Source organism: Oncorhynchus gorbuscha, linkage group LG03, assembly GCF_021184085.1.
Source record: "Oncorhynchus gorbuscha isolate QuinsamMale2020 ecotype Even-year linkage group LG03, OgorEven_v1.0, whole genome shotgun sequence".
Lineage (NCBI taxonomy): Eukaryota > Metazoa > Chordata > Actinopteri > Salmoniformes > Salmonidae > Oncorhynchus > Oncorhynchus gorbuscha.
The window spans coordinates 101,855,826-101,872,005 of record NC_060175.1 but is presented as its reverse complement, the minus strand read 5'-3'; the positions used below and the strand labels follow the sequence as shown (position 1 = coordinate 101,872,005).

The 16,180-nt window shown below is 52.3% G+C and overlaps 1 protein-coding gene across 1 annotated transcript in view; it reads right to left on the bottom strand.

The window, feature by feature from the left end:
• Positions 1 to 16,180, bottom strand: part of LOC124018027 (arginine-glutamic acid dipeptide repeats protein-like) — a 276,902-nt gene that overhangs the window by 40,448 nt on the left and 220,274 nt on the right. The window contains exons 4-5 of the mRNA XM_046333281.1: positions 1,222 to 1,327; positions 407 to 503 (exon numbers count right to left, since the gene is read on the bottom strand). Coding sequence (XP_046189237.1) covers positions 407 to 503; positions 1,222 to 1,327 — 203 coding nt within the window. The remainder of the gene's footprint in view (positions 1 to 406; positions 504 to 1,221; positions 1,328 to 16,180) is intronic.

The window sequence follows — 16,180 nt, the reverse complement described above, 5'->3', positions numbered from 1 at the left end:
CTCTCCTCCCTCTCTCCCTCCCTCTCTCCCCTCTCCCTCCCCTCCCTCCCCACTCTCATCTCTCACTCTCATCTCTCACTCTCCTCTCTCTCCTCTCCTCTCTCACTCTCCTCTCTCCCTCTCCTCTCTCCTCTCCTCTCTCCCTCTCCTCTCTCCCTCCCTCCCTCTCCCTCTCCCTCCCCTCCCCCTCTCTCCCTCCCCTCCCCTCTCATCTCTCCCTCCCTCTCTCCCTCCCCTCTCTCCCTCCCTCTCCTCTCTCCCTCCCTCTCCTCTCTCCCTCTCCTCTCCCTCTCCCTCCCCTCTCTCCCTCTCCCTCCCTCCCTCCCCTCTCTCTCTCCCTCTCTCTCCCTCTCCCTCCCTCCCCTCTCTCTCCCTCCCTCCCTCCCTCCCTCGTATGTGGTCTTACCTGAGGGCAGCAGCATGGTATGTGTCCACATAGTCGGAGATGAAGAGTTCTCTGCTCTTGACCACGGGGTCTGTGATGACTAGCTCCCGGCCAGAATCTGAGGACAGAAGAGAAGACACAGTGAAGACTTAAGAGACAGAGAGAACACGCTGTATTTACACACGATGACTAATTGCTGCAAGCAATCACACAGGATAGAAGGAGGAGCAGACAGGTGTGTGTGTGTGTGTGTGTGTGTGTGTGTGTGTGTGTGTGTGTGTGTGTGTGTGTGTGTGTGTGTGTGTGTGTGTGTGTGTGTGTGTGTGTGTGTGTGTGTGTGTGTGTGTGTGTGTGTGTGTGTGTGTGTGTGTGTGAGAGAGAGACGGGGCCATTTGGTAGTTGGTGTTCATCACAGTGCAGGTTATTTGCACTTGATGGTCCAGACACTCGCTGTCTGGCCTAAAGGTGTGTGTTACCAAGGAAACCGAGCTAATACACCTGGTACGAAACAGTGTGTGGCCTGAAATCTGCTGATCTGAGTGTTGTTACCAAGGGAACACAGCATGACTGGTTCAGTGTTCTACATGTCTCACATATCCTGTCCTTTACAGACAACTGGATATGTGTGTGTGTGTGTGTGTGTGTGTGTGTGTGTGTGTGTGTGTGTGTGTGTGTGTGTGTGTGTGTGTGTGTGTGTGTGTGTGTGTGTGTGTGTGTGTGTGTGTGTGTGTGTGTGTGTGTGTGTGTGTGTGTGTGTGTGTGTGTGTGTGTGTGTGTGTGAGAGAGAAAGAAAGAGATTGAGAGTGTAAGAGATTTTAGTGTGTATTTGAACTGACCGTTATCATTGTTGCGATCCTGCACCAGATGTTGGTAGACTGAGTCTGGGACCTCTGACTGACGGTAGTACCATTTAACACTGAGTAACAGATGGTCTCGCTTACTCTGAGAGGGTGGAGAGAGAGGGAGAGAGAGAGAGAGAGAGAGAGAGAGAGAGAGAGAGAGAGAGAGAGAGAGAGAGAGAGAGAGAGAGAGAGAGAGAGAGAGAGAGACAGAGAGAGACAGGGAGAGACAGGGAGAGAGACAGGGAGAGAGACAGGGAGAGAGAGAGAGAGAGAGAGAGAGAGAGAGAGAGAGAGAGAGAGAGGGGGTGAGAGAGAGAGAGAGAGGGTGGAGAGAGAGAGAGAGGGTGGAGAGAGAGGATGAGAGAGAGAGAGAGGTGGAGAGAGAGAGGGTGGAGAGAGAGAGAGAGAGAGAGAGAGAGAGAGACAGGGAGAGACAGGGAGAGACAGGGAGAGACAGGGAGAGAGAGAGAGAGAGAGAGAGAGAGAGAGAGAGAGAGAGAGAGAGAGAGAGAGAGAGAGAGAGAGAGAGAGAGAGAGAGAGAGAGAGAGAGAGAGACAGGGAGAGAGAGAGACAGGGAGAGACAGGGAGAGACAGAGAGAGAGAGAGAGAGAGAGAGAGAGAGAGAGAGAGAGAGAGAGAGAGAGAGAGAGAGAGAGAGAGAGAGAGAGAGAGAGAGAGACAGAGAGAGAGAGAGAGAGAGAGAGAGACAGAGAGAGAGAGAGAGAGAGAGAGAGAGAGAGAGAGAGAGAGAGAGAGAGAGAGAGAGAGAGAGAGAGAGAGAGAGAGAGAGAGAGAGAGAGAGGGTGGAGAGGGAGAGAGAAAGAAGAGTTAGAAAATTAACAGACATTTGTTTGTTAACAGCGTCACAGATTGGTGTGTTGGCAGACAGAATGTCTGTCCCCAATGGCACCCTATTCAGTATATAGTGCACTACTTTTAAACAAAGCCTCATATGGGGCAGGGTGCCATAGGGGACACATTCAGAGCCGCGCTGCTGCTGTTTTCAGCTGGTTGGTTTGTTACCCTCTCTAGTCACTCAGCTGGTTGGTTTGTTACCCTCTCTAGTCAGTCAGCTGGTTGGTTTGTTACCCTCTCTAGTCAGTCAGCTGGTTGGTTTGTTACCCTCTCTAGTCAGTCAGCTGGTTGGTTTGTTACCCTCTAGTCAGTCAGCTGGTTGGTTTGTTACCCTCTAGTCAGTCAGCTGGTTGGTTTGTTACCCTCTCTAGTCACTCAGCTGGTTGGTTTGTTACCCTCTCTAGTCACTCAGCTGGTTGGTTTGTTACCCTCTAGTCAGTCAGCTGGTTGGTTTGTTACCCTCTAGTCAGTCAGCTGGTTGGTTTGTTACCCTCTCTAGTCACTCAGCTGGTTGGTTTGTTACCCTCTCTAGTCAGTCAGCTGGTTGGTTTGTTACCCTCTCTAGTCAGAAAGCTGGTTGGTTTGTTACCCTCTAGTCAGTCAGCTGGTTGGTTTGTTACCCTCTAGTCAGTCAGCTGGTTGGTTTGTTACCCTCTCTAGTCACTCAGCTGGTTGGTTTGTTACCCTCTCTAGTCAGTCAGCTGGTTGGTTTGTTACCCTCTCTAGTCAGTCAGCTGGTTGGTTTGTTACCCTCTCTAGTCAGTCAGCTGGTTGGTTTGTTACCCTCTCTAGTCAGTCAGCTGGTTGGTTTGTTACCCTCTCTAGTCAGTCAGCTGGTTGGTTTGTTACCCTCTCTAGTCAGTCAGCTGGTTGGTTTGTTACCCTCTCTAGTCAGTCAGCTGGTTGGTAATGTTAGCCTCTAGTCAGTCAGCTGGTTGGTTTGTTACCCTCTCTAGTCAGTCAGCTGGTTGGTTTGTTACCCTCTCTAGTCAGTCAGCTGGTTGGTTTGTTACCCTCTCTAGTCAGTCAGCTGGTTGGTTTGTTACCCTCTCTAGTCAGTCAGCTGGTTGGTTTGTTACCCTCTCTAGTCAGTCAGCTGGTTGGTTTGTTACCCTCTAGTCAGTCAGCTGGTTGGTTTGTTACCCTCTCTAGTCAGTCAGCTGGTTGGTTTGTTACCCTCTCTAGTCAGTCAGCTGGTTGGTTTGTTACCCTCTCTAGTCAGTCAGCTGGTTGGTTTGTTACCCTCTCTAGTCAGTCAGCTGGTTGGTTTGTTACCCTCTCTAGTCACTCAGCTGGTTGGTTTGTTACCCTCTCTAGTCAGTCAGCTGGTTGGTTTGTTACCCTCTCTAGTCAGTCAGCTGGTTGGTTTGTTACCCTCTCTAGTCAGTCAGCTGGTTGGTTTGTTACCCTCTCTAGTCAGTCAGCTGGTTGGTTTGTTACCCTCTCTAGCCACTCAGCTGGTTGGTTTGTTACCCTCTCTAGTCAGTCAGCTGGTTGGTTTGTTACCCTCTCTAGTCAGTCAGCTGGTTGGTTTGTTACCCTCTCTAGTCAGTCAGCTGGTTGGTTTGTTACCCTCTCTAGTCAGTCAGCTGGTTGGTTTGTTACCCTCTCTAGCCACTCAGCTGGTTGGTTTGTTACCCTCTCTAGTCAGTCAGCTGGTTGGTTTGTTACCCTCTCTAGTCAGTCAGCTGGTTGGTTTGTTACCCTCTCTAGTCAGTCAGCTGGTTGGTTTGTTACCCTCTCTAGTCAGTCAGCTGGTTGGTTTGTTACCCTCTCTAGTCACTCAGCTGGTTGGTTTGTTACCCTCTCTAGTCAGTCAGCTGGTTGGTTTGTTACCCTCTCTAGTCAGTCAGCTGGTTGGTTTGTTACCCTCTCTAGTCAGTCAGCTGGTTGGTTTGTTACCCTCTCTAGTCACTCAGCTGGTTGGTTTGTTACCCTCTCTAGTCAGTCAGCTGGTTGGTTTGTTACCCTCTAGTCACTCAGCTGGTTGGTTTGTTACCCTCTCTAGTCAGTCAGCTGGTTGGTTTGTTACCCTCTCTAGCCACTCAGCTGGTTGGTTTGTTACCCTCTAGTCACTCAGCTGGTTGGTTTGTTACCCTCTCTAGTCAGTCAGCTGGTTGGTTTGTTACCCTCTCTAGTCAGTCAGCTGGTTGGTTTGTTACCCTCTCTAGCCACTCAGCTGGTTGGTTTGTTACCCTCTCTAGTCAGTCAGCTGGTTGGTTTGTTACCCTCTCTAGTCAGTCAGCTGGTTGGTTTGTTACCCTCTCTAGCCACTCAGCTGGTTGGTTTGTTACCCTCTCTAGTCAGTCAGCTGGTTGGTTTGTTACCCTCTAGTCAGTCAGCTGGTTGGTTTGTTACCCTCTCTAGTCAGTCAGCTGGTTGGTTTGTTACCCTCTCTAGCCACTCAGCTGGTTGGTTTGTTACCCTCTAGTCACTCAGCTGGTTGGTTTGTTACCCTCTCTAGTCAGTCAGCTGGTTGGTTTGTTACCCTCTCTAGTCAGTCAGCTGGTTGGTTTGTTACCCTCTAGTCACTCAGCTGGTTGGTTTGTTACCCTCTCTAGTCACTCAGCTGGTTGGTTTGTTACCCTCTCTAGTCAGTCAGCTGGTTGGTTTGTTACCCTCTCTAGTCAGTCAGCTGGTTGGTTTGTTACCCTCTAGTCAGTCAGCTGGTTGGTTTGTTACCCTCTCTAGTCAGTCAGCAGGTTGGTTTGTTACCCTCTCTAGTCAGTCAGCTGGTTGGTTTGTTACCCTCTCTAGCCACTCAGCTGGTTGGTTTGTTACCCTCTCTAGTCACTCAGCTGGTTGGTTTGTTACCCTCTAGCCACTCAGCTGAAAAGATCAACAGTGAAAGCAGCTCCATTAAAAAAAGGCGAGGAGAAAGGAGAGGCTGTGTCATATGTAGTAATTCAACCATCTAGAAAACCCTGCCAGGGCGAAGAGTTGCTGCCACCCTACAAACAAGACTTAAGACCATTCAGTCATGTTGCCCAGAGTGCACTGCCACCCAGTGGTCATCTGTGGTACTACAGCTCCCCATCATCTACAATACCATCAGATTACCAGCAAGTGGCAGCACTGAGTCAGAGCAGGAGGGAGGGCCAGAGAGGGAGAGGTTTGTGACCTGTTGCCACAAGAAAATGGGAACCAGTGAAGAACAATCACCATTGTAAATACAACCCATATTTATGTTTATTAATCTTCCCTTTTGTACTCTAAGGGGAGGGGCAGGGAGCGGAGGGGAGGGCCTGCCGGGGGATGGGAGGGGAAGGCCTGGTGTGCTTGACTCAACCCTATGACTTAACAGAACACACACGCTACTCAGAACGGAATTCTAAGGCTTTAAATATCTTTACAATGACCTCATGCTTCTTCACACAGTGAACACACACAGCTCTATTCTCTCCTCCCCTCCGCTCTCCGTCACCCCCCTTGCAGTGAGCGGTGTTTGGTCTAGTGGGTGGGTTCATTGAGCCCCGGTTGGGTGGGGTTTGCTCATTTTCGACCATTTAATTGGTCCTCCTAAGGAGAGGTGTCCGCCCTCCCGGGGAGCCCGGGCCATGCAAAGTGAACTGGGCCATGCAAAGTCAACTGGGCCATGCAGAGTCAACTGGGCCATGCAAAGTCAACTGGGCCATGCAAAGTCAACTGGGCCATGCAAAGTCAACTGGGCCATGCAAAGTCAACTGGGCCATGCAAAGTGAACTGGGCCATGCAAAGTGAACTGGGCCGTGCAAAGTCAACTGGGCCATGCAAAGTGAACTGGGCCATGCAAAGTGAACTGGGCCATGCAAAGTCTACTGGGCCATGCAGAGTCAACTGGGCCATGCAAAGTCAACTGGGCCATGCAAAGTCAACTGGGCCATGCAAAGTCAACTGGGCCATGCAGAGTCAACTGGGCCATGCAGAGTCAACTGGGCCATGCAAAGTCAACTGGGCCATGCAAAGTCAACTGGGCCATGCAAAGTCAACTGGGCCATGCAAAGTCAACTGGGCCATGCAAAGTCAACTGGGCCAGACTTCTACCAGAAAACACACAGTACCCACCAAGTGTTAATAGGCAAAAGGGAGGAATTACTGACAAATTGAAATCCAAACCCTCATGACAGTCAAACCCTCATGACAGTCAAACCCTCATGACAGTCAAACCCTCATGACAGTCAAACCCTCATGACAGTCAAACCTTCATGACAGTCAAACCCTCATGACAGTCAAACCCTCATGACAGTCAAACCTTCATGACAGTCAAACCCTCATGACAGTCAAACCCTCATGACAGTCAAACCCTCATGACAGTCAAACCCTCATGACAGTCAAACCCTCATGACAGTCAAACCCTCATGACAGTCAAACCCTCATGACAGTCAAACCCTCATGACAGTCAAACCCTCATGACAGTCAGTTTTGGACCAGACTGACGTTGTTACCAAAATGATCCACTTCCTTGTCAATGTTGACACTATAAGAAATGTTTCTGACTCATATTGACAAAAGACCATTTTCAAAAGCAGCTGACCTTTAAAATAACTATGCTGCTACACACTGCACAGGGCGCAGAGAGAGGGAGAGAGAAGAGAGGGAGGGAGGGGGAGAGAGGGAGGAAGAGAGAGAAGAGAGGGAGGGAGGAAGAGAGAGAAGAGAGGGAGGGAGGAAGAGAGAGAAGAGAGGGAGGGAGGAAGAGAGAGAAGAGAGGGAGGGAGGAAGAGAGAGAAGAGAGGGAGGGAGGGAGGGAGAGAAAGAAGAGAGGAGGGAGGGAGGGAGAAAGAGAGAGAAGAGAGGGAGGGAGGAAGAGAGGGAGGGAGGGAGGAAGAGAGGGAGGGAGAGAGGGAAGAGAGGGAGGGAGGGAGAGAAGAGAGAGAAGGGAGGGAGGGAGGGAGGGAGAGAAGAGAGAGGAGGGAGGGAGGGAGAGAAGAGAGAGAAGAGAGGGAGAGAGGGAGAGAAGAGAGGGAGGAAGAGAGAGGAGGGAGGGAGGGAGAGAAGAGAGAGAAGAGAGGGAGGGAAGAGAGGGAGAGAGGGAGGGAGAGAAGAGAGGGAGGGAGAGAAGGGAGGGGGAGAGGGAGGGAGGAAGAGAGAGAAGAGAGGGAGGGAGAGAGAGAGAAGAGAGGGAGGGAGGGAGGGAGGGAGAGAAGAGAGGGAGGGAGAAGAAAGGGAGGGAGGAAGAGCGAGAAGAGAGGGAGGGAGGAAGAGAGAGAAGAGGGAGGGAGGGAGAGAGAGAAGAGAGGGAGGGAGGGAGAGAGGGAGGGGAGAGAAGGGGGAGAGAAGGGGGGAGAGAAGGGGGAGAAAGGGAGAAGAGAGGGAGGGAGAAGAGGGAGGGAGGGAGAAGAGAGGGAGGGAGGAAGAGAGGGAGGGAGGGAGGAAGAGAGGGAGGGGGGAGAGAAGGGAGGGAGGGAGCGAGAGCGAGAGCTGTGTGTGCTCACTAAGTGAAGAAGCATGAGGTCAATGTAAAGATATTTAAAGGCTGTTGAGAATGTTGTTCTGAGTAGTGTGTGTGTTCTGTTAAGTCATAGGGGTGAGCTGAGAAAAAGCAGTCAAGCAAACGAGTCTCTACCCTCCCCCTCCCATGCCTCCCTCCCTCCCAGTTCTCTGCAGCCTCTGTTTCCCCCCCTTCCCCCCTCCTCCCTCTCTAGTTCTCTGACTCCTCGGTTTCCCCTCCCTCCCCTCTCCTCCCTCCCTCTCCAGTTCTCTGCCTCCTCTGTTTCCCCCTTCCCCCTCCTCCCTCTCTAGTTCTCTGACTCCTCGGTTTCCCCTCCCTCCCCTCTCCTCCCTCCCTATCTAGTTCTCTGCTGCCTGTTTCCCCCTCCTCCCTCTCTAGTTCGATGCCTCCTCGGTTTCCCCTCCCCCTCTCCCTCTCTAGTTCTCTGCCTCCTCGGTTTCCCCTTCCCCCTTTCCTCCCTCCCCCTTTCCCCTCTCTAGTTCTCTGCCTCCTCGGTTTCCCCCTCCCTCCTCCTCTCCTCCTTCTCTAGTTCTCTGCCTCCTCGGTTTCCCCCTCCCCCCTTTCCTCCCTCCCTCTCTAGTTCTCTGCCTCCTCGGTTTCCCCCTCCCCCTTTCCTCCCTCCCTCTCTAGTTCTCTGCCTCCTCGGTTTCCCCCTCCCCCTTTCCTCCCTCCCTCTCTAGTTCTCTGCCTCCTCGGTTTCCCCCTCCCCCTTTCCTCCCTCCCTCTCTAGTTCTCTGCCTCCTCGGTTTCCCCCTCCCCCTTTCCTCCCTCCCTCTCTAGTTCTCTGCCTCCTCGGTTTCCCCCTCCCCCCCCTCTCTAGTTCTCTGCCTCCTCGGTTTCCCCCTCCCTCTCCCCGAGGCATTAGAGGAGTAGTGTGCAGGCAGCTGCTGTTTAGCGTGTCCAGAGATTCAGAGTAACAGTCTAAATCTCTCCTCCACCACAGTGCTGATCTGATCACAGGACATACACAGCAACAGGCATTTCAAACGCATTCCTAACCACTGACACACACACACACACACACACACACACACACACACACACACACACACACACACACACACACACACACACACACACACACACACACACACACACACACACACACACACACACACACACACACACACACACACACACACACACACACACACACACACGAATCCTTCCCAACCTCTCATCTAGCCACCGTTTACCTTCAGCAACGTTTAACTTTAGACAGGCTCTAGCTAGGCTAGTTGAATAAATTTTCATCTAGAGGTGCATGACAACTGTTTTAAGGAGATGATACGTGTTACTGTGATACGTGTTACTGTGATACGTGATACGTGTTACTGTGATACGTGTTACTGTGATACGTGTTACTGTGATACGTGTTACTGTGATACGTGTTACTGTGATACGTGATACGTGTTACTGTGATACGTGTTACTGTGATACGTGATACGTGTTACTGTGATACGTGTTACTGTGATACGTGTTACTGTGATACGTGTTACTGTGATACGTGTTACTGTGATACGTGTTACTGTGATACGTGATACGTGTTACTGTGATACGTGTTACTGTGATACGTGTTACTGTGATACGTGTTACTGTGATACGTGATACGTGTTACTGTGATACGTGTTACTGTGATACGTGATACGTGTTACTGTGATACGTGTTACTGTGATACGTGTTACTGTGATACGTGTTACTGTGATATGTGATACTGTGATACTGTGATACGTGTTACTGTGATACGTGTTACTGTGATACGTGTTACTGTGATACGTGTTACTGTGATATGTGATACGTGTTACTGTGATACGTGTTACTGTGATACGTGTTACTGTGATACGTGTTACTGTGATATGTGTTACTGTGATATGTGTTACTGTGATACGTGTTACTGTGATACGTGTTACTGTGATACGTGTTACTGTGATACGTGTTACTGTGATACGTGTTACTGTGATATGTGATACGTGTTACTGTGATACGTGTTACTGTGATACGTGTTACTGTGATACGTGTTACTGTGATACGTGTTACTGTGATATGTGTTACTGTGATATGTGTTACTGTGATACGTGTTACTGTGATACGTGTTACTGTGATACGTGTTACTGTGATATGTGATACGTGTTACTGTGATACGTGTTACTGTGATATGTGATACGTGTTACTGTGATACGTGTTACTGTGATACGTGTTACTGTGATATGTGATACTGTGATACGTGTTACTGTGATATGTGTTACTGTGTTACTGTGATACTGCGACACACACACACACACACACACACACACACACACACACACACACACACACACACACACACACACACACACACACACACACACACACACACACACACACACACACACACACACACACACACACACACACACACACACACACACACACTTAAAAGGCACAACAGTCAGTGAATGAAACTGCCTCTGTCTGCGCTTGTGACTGGAGTGGAAATGGCGAGGTCATTCCAGAACTGAGATTCAGCTATGCTCTGCTTGTTGCACACAGAGCAAATCACAACACAGAGAGAGAGAGAGAGAGAGAGAGAGAGAGACAGAGAGAGAGAGAGACAGAGAGACACAGAGAGAGAGACACAGAGAGAGAGAGACACAGAGAGAGAGAGACACAGAGAGAGAGAGAGAGAGAGAGAGAGAGAGAGAGAGAGAGATACAGAGAGAGAGAGAGAGGGAGAGAGAGAGAGGGAGAGAGAGACAGAGAGAGAGACAGAGAGAGACAGAGAGAGACAGAGACACAGAGACAGACAGAGAGACAGAGAGACAGAGAGAGAGATAGAGAGAGAGAGAGAAAGAGAGAGAGAGAGAGTGGAAGAGAGAGAGAGAGAGTGGAAGAGAGAGAGAGAGAGTGGAAGAGAGAGAGAGAGAGTGGAGAGAGAGAGAGAGAGTGGAAGAGAGAGAGAGAGAGAGTGGAAGAGAGAGTAGAAGAGAGAATGTGAGTGTGATGGCTAGCTAACCACCTCGTTTCCCCCAAACAAACACCACACACAGACTGAGCTGTCTGGCCCCTTGGCCCCATAATGGTCGTGAAGTTTCCTTTGTCTGATAGCTTGTGTAACACTACACTCTGCAACCACTGAGCCGTGCCAGCCACGGTAGACTGGACGCCTTGTAGGACTACACCATCATAAAGGACAGGGGGGGCAGGCTTAACCCCAGAGGTGAAAGGGGAACACAGCTCTGCACCAGGGAGCTGCCATTTTGACATTCACTAGCTCTGTGAATATTTTCTTGACTTAACACACTACGTGGTTAGTACAAGACACCAGAACATGGAGAGATGGAATCTAAGGCTCCCAGCAGCTCCCATGTGTCTGGAGTCAAAGGCTCCCAGCAGCTCCCATGTGGCTGTAGTCAAAGGCTCCCAGCAGCTCCCATGTGTCTGGAGTCAAAGGCTCCCAGCAGCTCCCATGTGTCTATAGTCAAAGGCTCCCAGCAGCTCCCATGTGTCTGGAGTCAAAGGCTCCCAGCAGCTCCCATGTGGCTATAGTCTAAGGCTCCCAGCAGCTCTCATGTGGCTATAGTCTAAGGCTCCCAGCAGCTCTCATGTGGCTATAGTCAAAGGCTCCCAGCAGCTCCCATGTGTCTATAGTCTAAGGCTCCCAGCAGCTCTCATGTGGCTATAGTCTAAGGCTCCCAGCAGCTCCCATGTGTCTATAGTCTAAGACTCCCAGCAGCTCCCATGTGTCTATAGTCTAAGGCTCCCAGCAGCTCCCATGTGGCTGTAGTCTAAGGCTCCCAGCAGCTCCCATGTGTCTGGAGTCAAAGGCTCCCAGCAGCTCCCATGTGTCTATAGTCTAAGGCTCCCAGCAGCTCTCATGTGGCTATAGTCTAAGGCTCCCAGCAGCTCTCATGTGGCTATAGTCAAAGGCTCCCAGCAGCTCCCATGTGTCTGTAGTCTAAGGCTCCCAGCAGCTCTCATGTGGCTATAGTCTAAGGCTCCCAGCAGCTCCCATGTGTCTATAGTCTAAGACTCCCAGCAGCTCCCATGTGTCTATAGTCTAAGGCTCCCAGCAGCTCCCATGTGTCTGGAGTCAAAGGCTCCCAGCAGCTCCCATGTGTCTATAGTCTAAGGCTCCCAGCAGCTCCCATGTGTCTATAGTCAAAGGCTCCCAGCAGCTCCCATGTGTCTATAGTCTAAGGCTCCCAGCAGCTCCCATGTGTCTGGAGTCAGTCTTTCTTCAACATGATGCCTGTAAACTGTACGCCACGACAAGAGGAGGAATAAAACAGTTTCAACCTCTAGAGGAGGAGGTGGATGAACCAAACTTACACCCCCTTCCAGTCCCCTCACCTCTGCTGCTTTAAACAGGACGGGTGTCTCCCCCCCCCTCCCATTTTTGACCACTCTGTGGCGGCTAACCCCTTCTCTCCCCCCCGTTCTGGGTGTGACATCACCAAGGCTGGCTGCCCCACTTGAACTGCTTATTACGTGTGTGTGTGTGTGTGTGTGTGTGTGTGTGTGTGTGTGTGTGTGTGTGTGTGTGTGTGTGTGTGTGTGTGTGTGTGTGTGTGTGTGTGTGTGTGTGTGTGTGTGTGTGTGTGTGTGTGTGTGTGTGTGTGTGTGTGTGTGTGTGTGTGTGTGTCGGCAGTAGAACCAACAGCCCTGTGGTCTGAGTCCGGGGTTATGTGTTACAGTAGAACTGTCCAACCAACTGACAGCTCTGTACAAAACTCGTTTCAAGCTGACCACCATTGTCCCTGTTCCCAAGAGCTCCAAGGTCACCTGGCTAAACATCTTGTAGCGTCAGTAATTATCACATGCTTTGATAGACTGGTGGAGCTTAAAATTAACACCCACCACCTGCCAAATGAGGGTACATTTTTGGCATTGTGGGTAAAAATTTATATTTTACCAGCAAAGTTGGCAGGTGGTCACGGCTCCTCAGGAGAACATTTCACTCGCATTTGTGTATAAACATAGTCAAGTATGACCACATTTATAGTCAAATAAACGCTGCAGTAGAAATAATTTCTGCCCTTTTGTTTCATAGCTGATAAATTAAATCTCACAAAGTCAAAGAACTAGTCATCCTATATAGTCTATTGCACCTCACGCTGCATCAGTGCCTGGCTGGAAGAGCTGAGCTAAATATTATTTTAAATTTATTAAAAGCTATGCTCTCACAGGTGTAAAAGTTTACTTGAAAGGGAAGTCGACTGAAGCGAGACTTTATCCGTGTGTTTCTTGGCTATTTACATTGTTTAGTTCACAAGCCTGGATGTTTTTCTAATGTTTGAGTTCGAACTGCTTGGGAGAGAAAATACAACACCTCCACGAGTCAGACTCACACAGAGGCACAAACATGACTCGTCACGTTACCACGGTAACATCTTAAAGGGGCAGGTGGGGCACATTTTTGTCTGTGATACAGTATTTTGGTTAAAAGACCCGGGTCACAAAAAAAAAATGAAATGAAACAAAATACCACACGACTACTTACAATGTCCTGTTTTATAAACATTACAAACATCTCCTCCTCCTTCTCCCCCACCTCTCCCCTCCTCCTTCTCCCCCACCTCCCTCTATCCCCTCCTCCTTCTCCCCCACCTCCCTCTATCCCCTCCTCCTTCTCCCCCACCTCCCTCTATCCCCTCCTCCCTCTATCCCACCTCCCTCTATCCCCTCCTCCCTCTATCCCACCTCCCTCTATCCCCTCCTCCCTCTATCCCACCTCCCTCTATCCCCTCCTTCTCCCCCACCTCCCTCTATCCCCTCCTCCCTCCATCCCCTCCTCCTTCTCCCCCCACCTCCCTCTATCCCCCCTCCTCCTTCTCCCCCACCTCCTTCTCCCCCACCTCCCTCTATCCCCTCCTCCTTCTCCCCCACCTCCCTCTATCCCCTCCTCCTTCTCCCCCTCCTCCCTCTATCCCCTCCTCCTTCTCCCCTCCTCCCTCTATCCCCTCCTCCTTCTCCCCCTCCTCCTTCTCCCCCACCTCCCTCTATCCCCTCCCCTTCTCCCCCTCCTCCTTCTCCCCCACCTCCCTCTATCCCCTCCTCCTTCTCCCCCTCCTCCTTCTCCCCCACCTCCCTCTATCCCCTCCTCCTCCTCCTCCCTCTATCTATCGTTTGTTTGTCTACCCACATTTTATGTCCTGGTGGTACAACTGATCACCGATGGCGATGAGTCAGCCTACAGGGAGGAGTGGTCAGACACTTAGCAGTGTGTTGCCAGGACAACAACCTCTCCCTCAAGGTCAGTATGACCAAGGAGCTGATCCCGGACTACAGAGGAAAGAGGAGGGGCCACCATCCATATCAACAGGGCTGTAGTGGAGCGGTTCGAGAGAGTCAAGTTCTCCGGCGTCCACATCACTAGGGACTTACCCTCCGCTCAGTCGTGGAGAGGGCAAGGCAGCGACCCCCCCCCACCCCAGGTTGAAAAGATTTGTCACGGGCACTCAGATTCTCCAAAGGTTCTACAGCTGCACCAGAGAGCATCTTGACTGGCTGCGTCACCCCTTGTAACGGTAATCTCACCGCTCTTGACCATATAGTGCTACAATGGGTGGAGCGAGCAGCCTGGTAAATCACTGGGGCGGAGCTCCCTGCAAACCTGGACCTGTACATCAGGCACTGTCAAAGGAAGGGGAGGGAGGGGAGGGAACGGAGGGAGGGGAGGGAACAGCTCGGTAAATCACTGGGGCGGAGCTCCCTGCAAACCTGGACCTGTACATCAGGCACTGTCAGAGGAAGGCCCGAAAAATAGCCAAAGACTCCTGGCATCCAAGCCATACACTGTTCACTCTGCTACCGTCTGGCACACAGTACAGTAGCATCAGCTCTTGGACACCTAAGCCATACGACTGCTAAATAGCCACTCTGCCCCCCCCCCACTCTGCCCCCCCCACCACTCTGCCGCCCCCACCACTCTGCTGCCCCCCCACTCTCTGCCGCCCCCCCACTCTGCCGCCCCCCCTCTGCCACCACCCCCTCCCCCTCTGCCACCACCCCCCACTCTGCCCCCCCCCCACTCTGCCGCCCCCACCACTCTGCCGCCCCCCCCTCTGCCACCAACCCCCCACTCTGCCCCCTCCCCCCTGCCACCCTCCCCCCCGCCACCCTCCCCACTCTGCCGCCCCCCCACTCTGCCGCCCCCCACCACTCTGCCACCCGCCATATTGGTAGTGAGTAGGAGGAGTGAAACAGTTGACAACACTCTACCTCTCCTCTCCCAGGCAGGCTCTGACTAATGTTGATTACATGTTTTCTCCCTGAAAATGCCTGTCTACAGATTACTCCTTTTCTCCCTGCGCCTGTCAACAAGAACAAATAGAGGGAAGGAGTTAGGACGGGGGGTGAAAGGAAAGAGTGATAGGAGGGATCTTGGGGAGAGGGGGGGGAGGAGGGGGGAGGGAATGGAGGGAGGGGAGAGGGGGAGGGATGGGGGAGGGGAGGGGGAAGGGAGAAGGAAACGGAGGGAGGGGAGAGGGAACGTGGGGAGGGATGGGGGAAGGGAGGGAGGGGAGAGGGGGTGGGGAGGGGTGGGGGAAGGGAGGGAGGGGAGAGGGGGAATGGAGGGGAGAGGGGGAAGGAACGGGGGGAGGGGAGAGGGGAGAGGGGGAAGGAACGGAAGGAGGGGAGAGGGGGAGGGAGGGAACGGAGGGAGGGGAGAGGGGAAGGGAGGGAACGGGGGAGGGGAGAGGGGAAGGGAGGGAGGGGAGAGGGGAAGGGAGGGAGGGAACGGAGGAAGGGAAGGGAGGGAATGGAGGGAGGGGAGAAGGGGAAGGGAGGGAATGGAGGGAGGGGAGAGGGGGAAGGGAGGGACCGAGGGAGGGGGAGAGGGGGAAGGGAGGGACCGAGGGAGGGGAGAGGGGAAGGGAGGGAACGGGGGAGGGGAAGGGAGGGAGGGAACGGGGGAGGGGAATGGAGGGAGGGAACGGGGGAAGGGAGAGGGGAAGGGAGGGAAGGAACGGAGGAGGGAGGAAGGGATGGGGGAGGAGGAGAGTCCCAGTACTGTCAAGATTGTGCCTCAGAGGGTGTCTCTCTCACTGCCTGTATGTGTGTTTGTGCATCTGTGTGTTTCTCTACCTGAGCTATTTAGATATTAAACCTTGTGTCACATAGAACACACCCAGCCCATCTGTCAGCTCTAGTTATATTGTATCTGACAAGCATTAGCCTGAAGCCTGGACACAGTGACTGCTGCACGGGGGGGATTTTCTACTGTAGAAAATGATCACCACCCCCCTCCCTCTATTTTCTAGCTAACACCCTTAGAGAGAGAGAGACACACACATTCAATTGACTCTTGTGCTGCACCACCTGACAGAACAAAACATCTCCTCGCTTCTTGTCTTTCAGGCAGCAGGGGATGATGGGGAGAAGGAGGAGGGGATAGAGGGAGGAGGAGGAGAAGGAGGAGGGGATAGTGGGAGGTGGTGGAGAAGGAGGAGGGGATAGAGGGAGGAGAAGGAGGAGGGGATAGAGCGAGGTGGGGGAGGAGGAGGAGGGGATAGAAGGGAGGAGGAGGAGAAGGAGGAGGGGATAGAGGGAGGTGGGGGATAGAGGGAGGTGGGGGAGAAGGAGGAGGGGATAGAGGGAGGTGGGGGATAGAGGGAGGTGGGGGAGAAGGAGGAGGGGATAGAGGGAGGTGGGGGAGAAGGAGGAGGGGATAGAGGGAGGTGGGG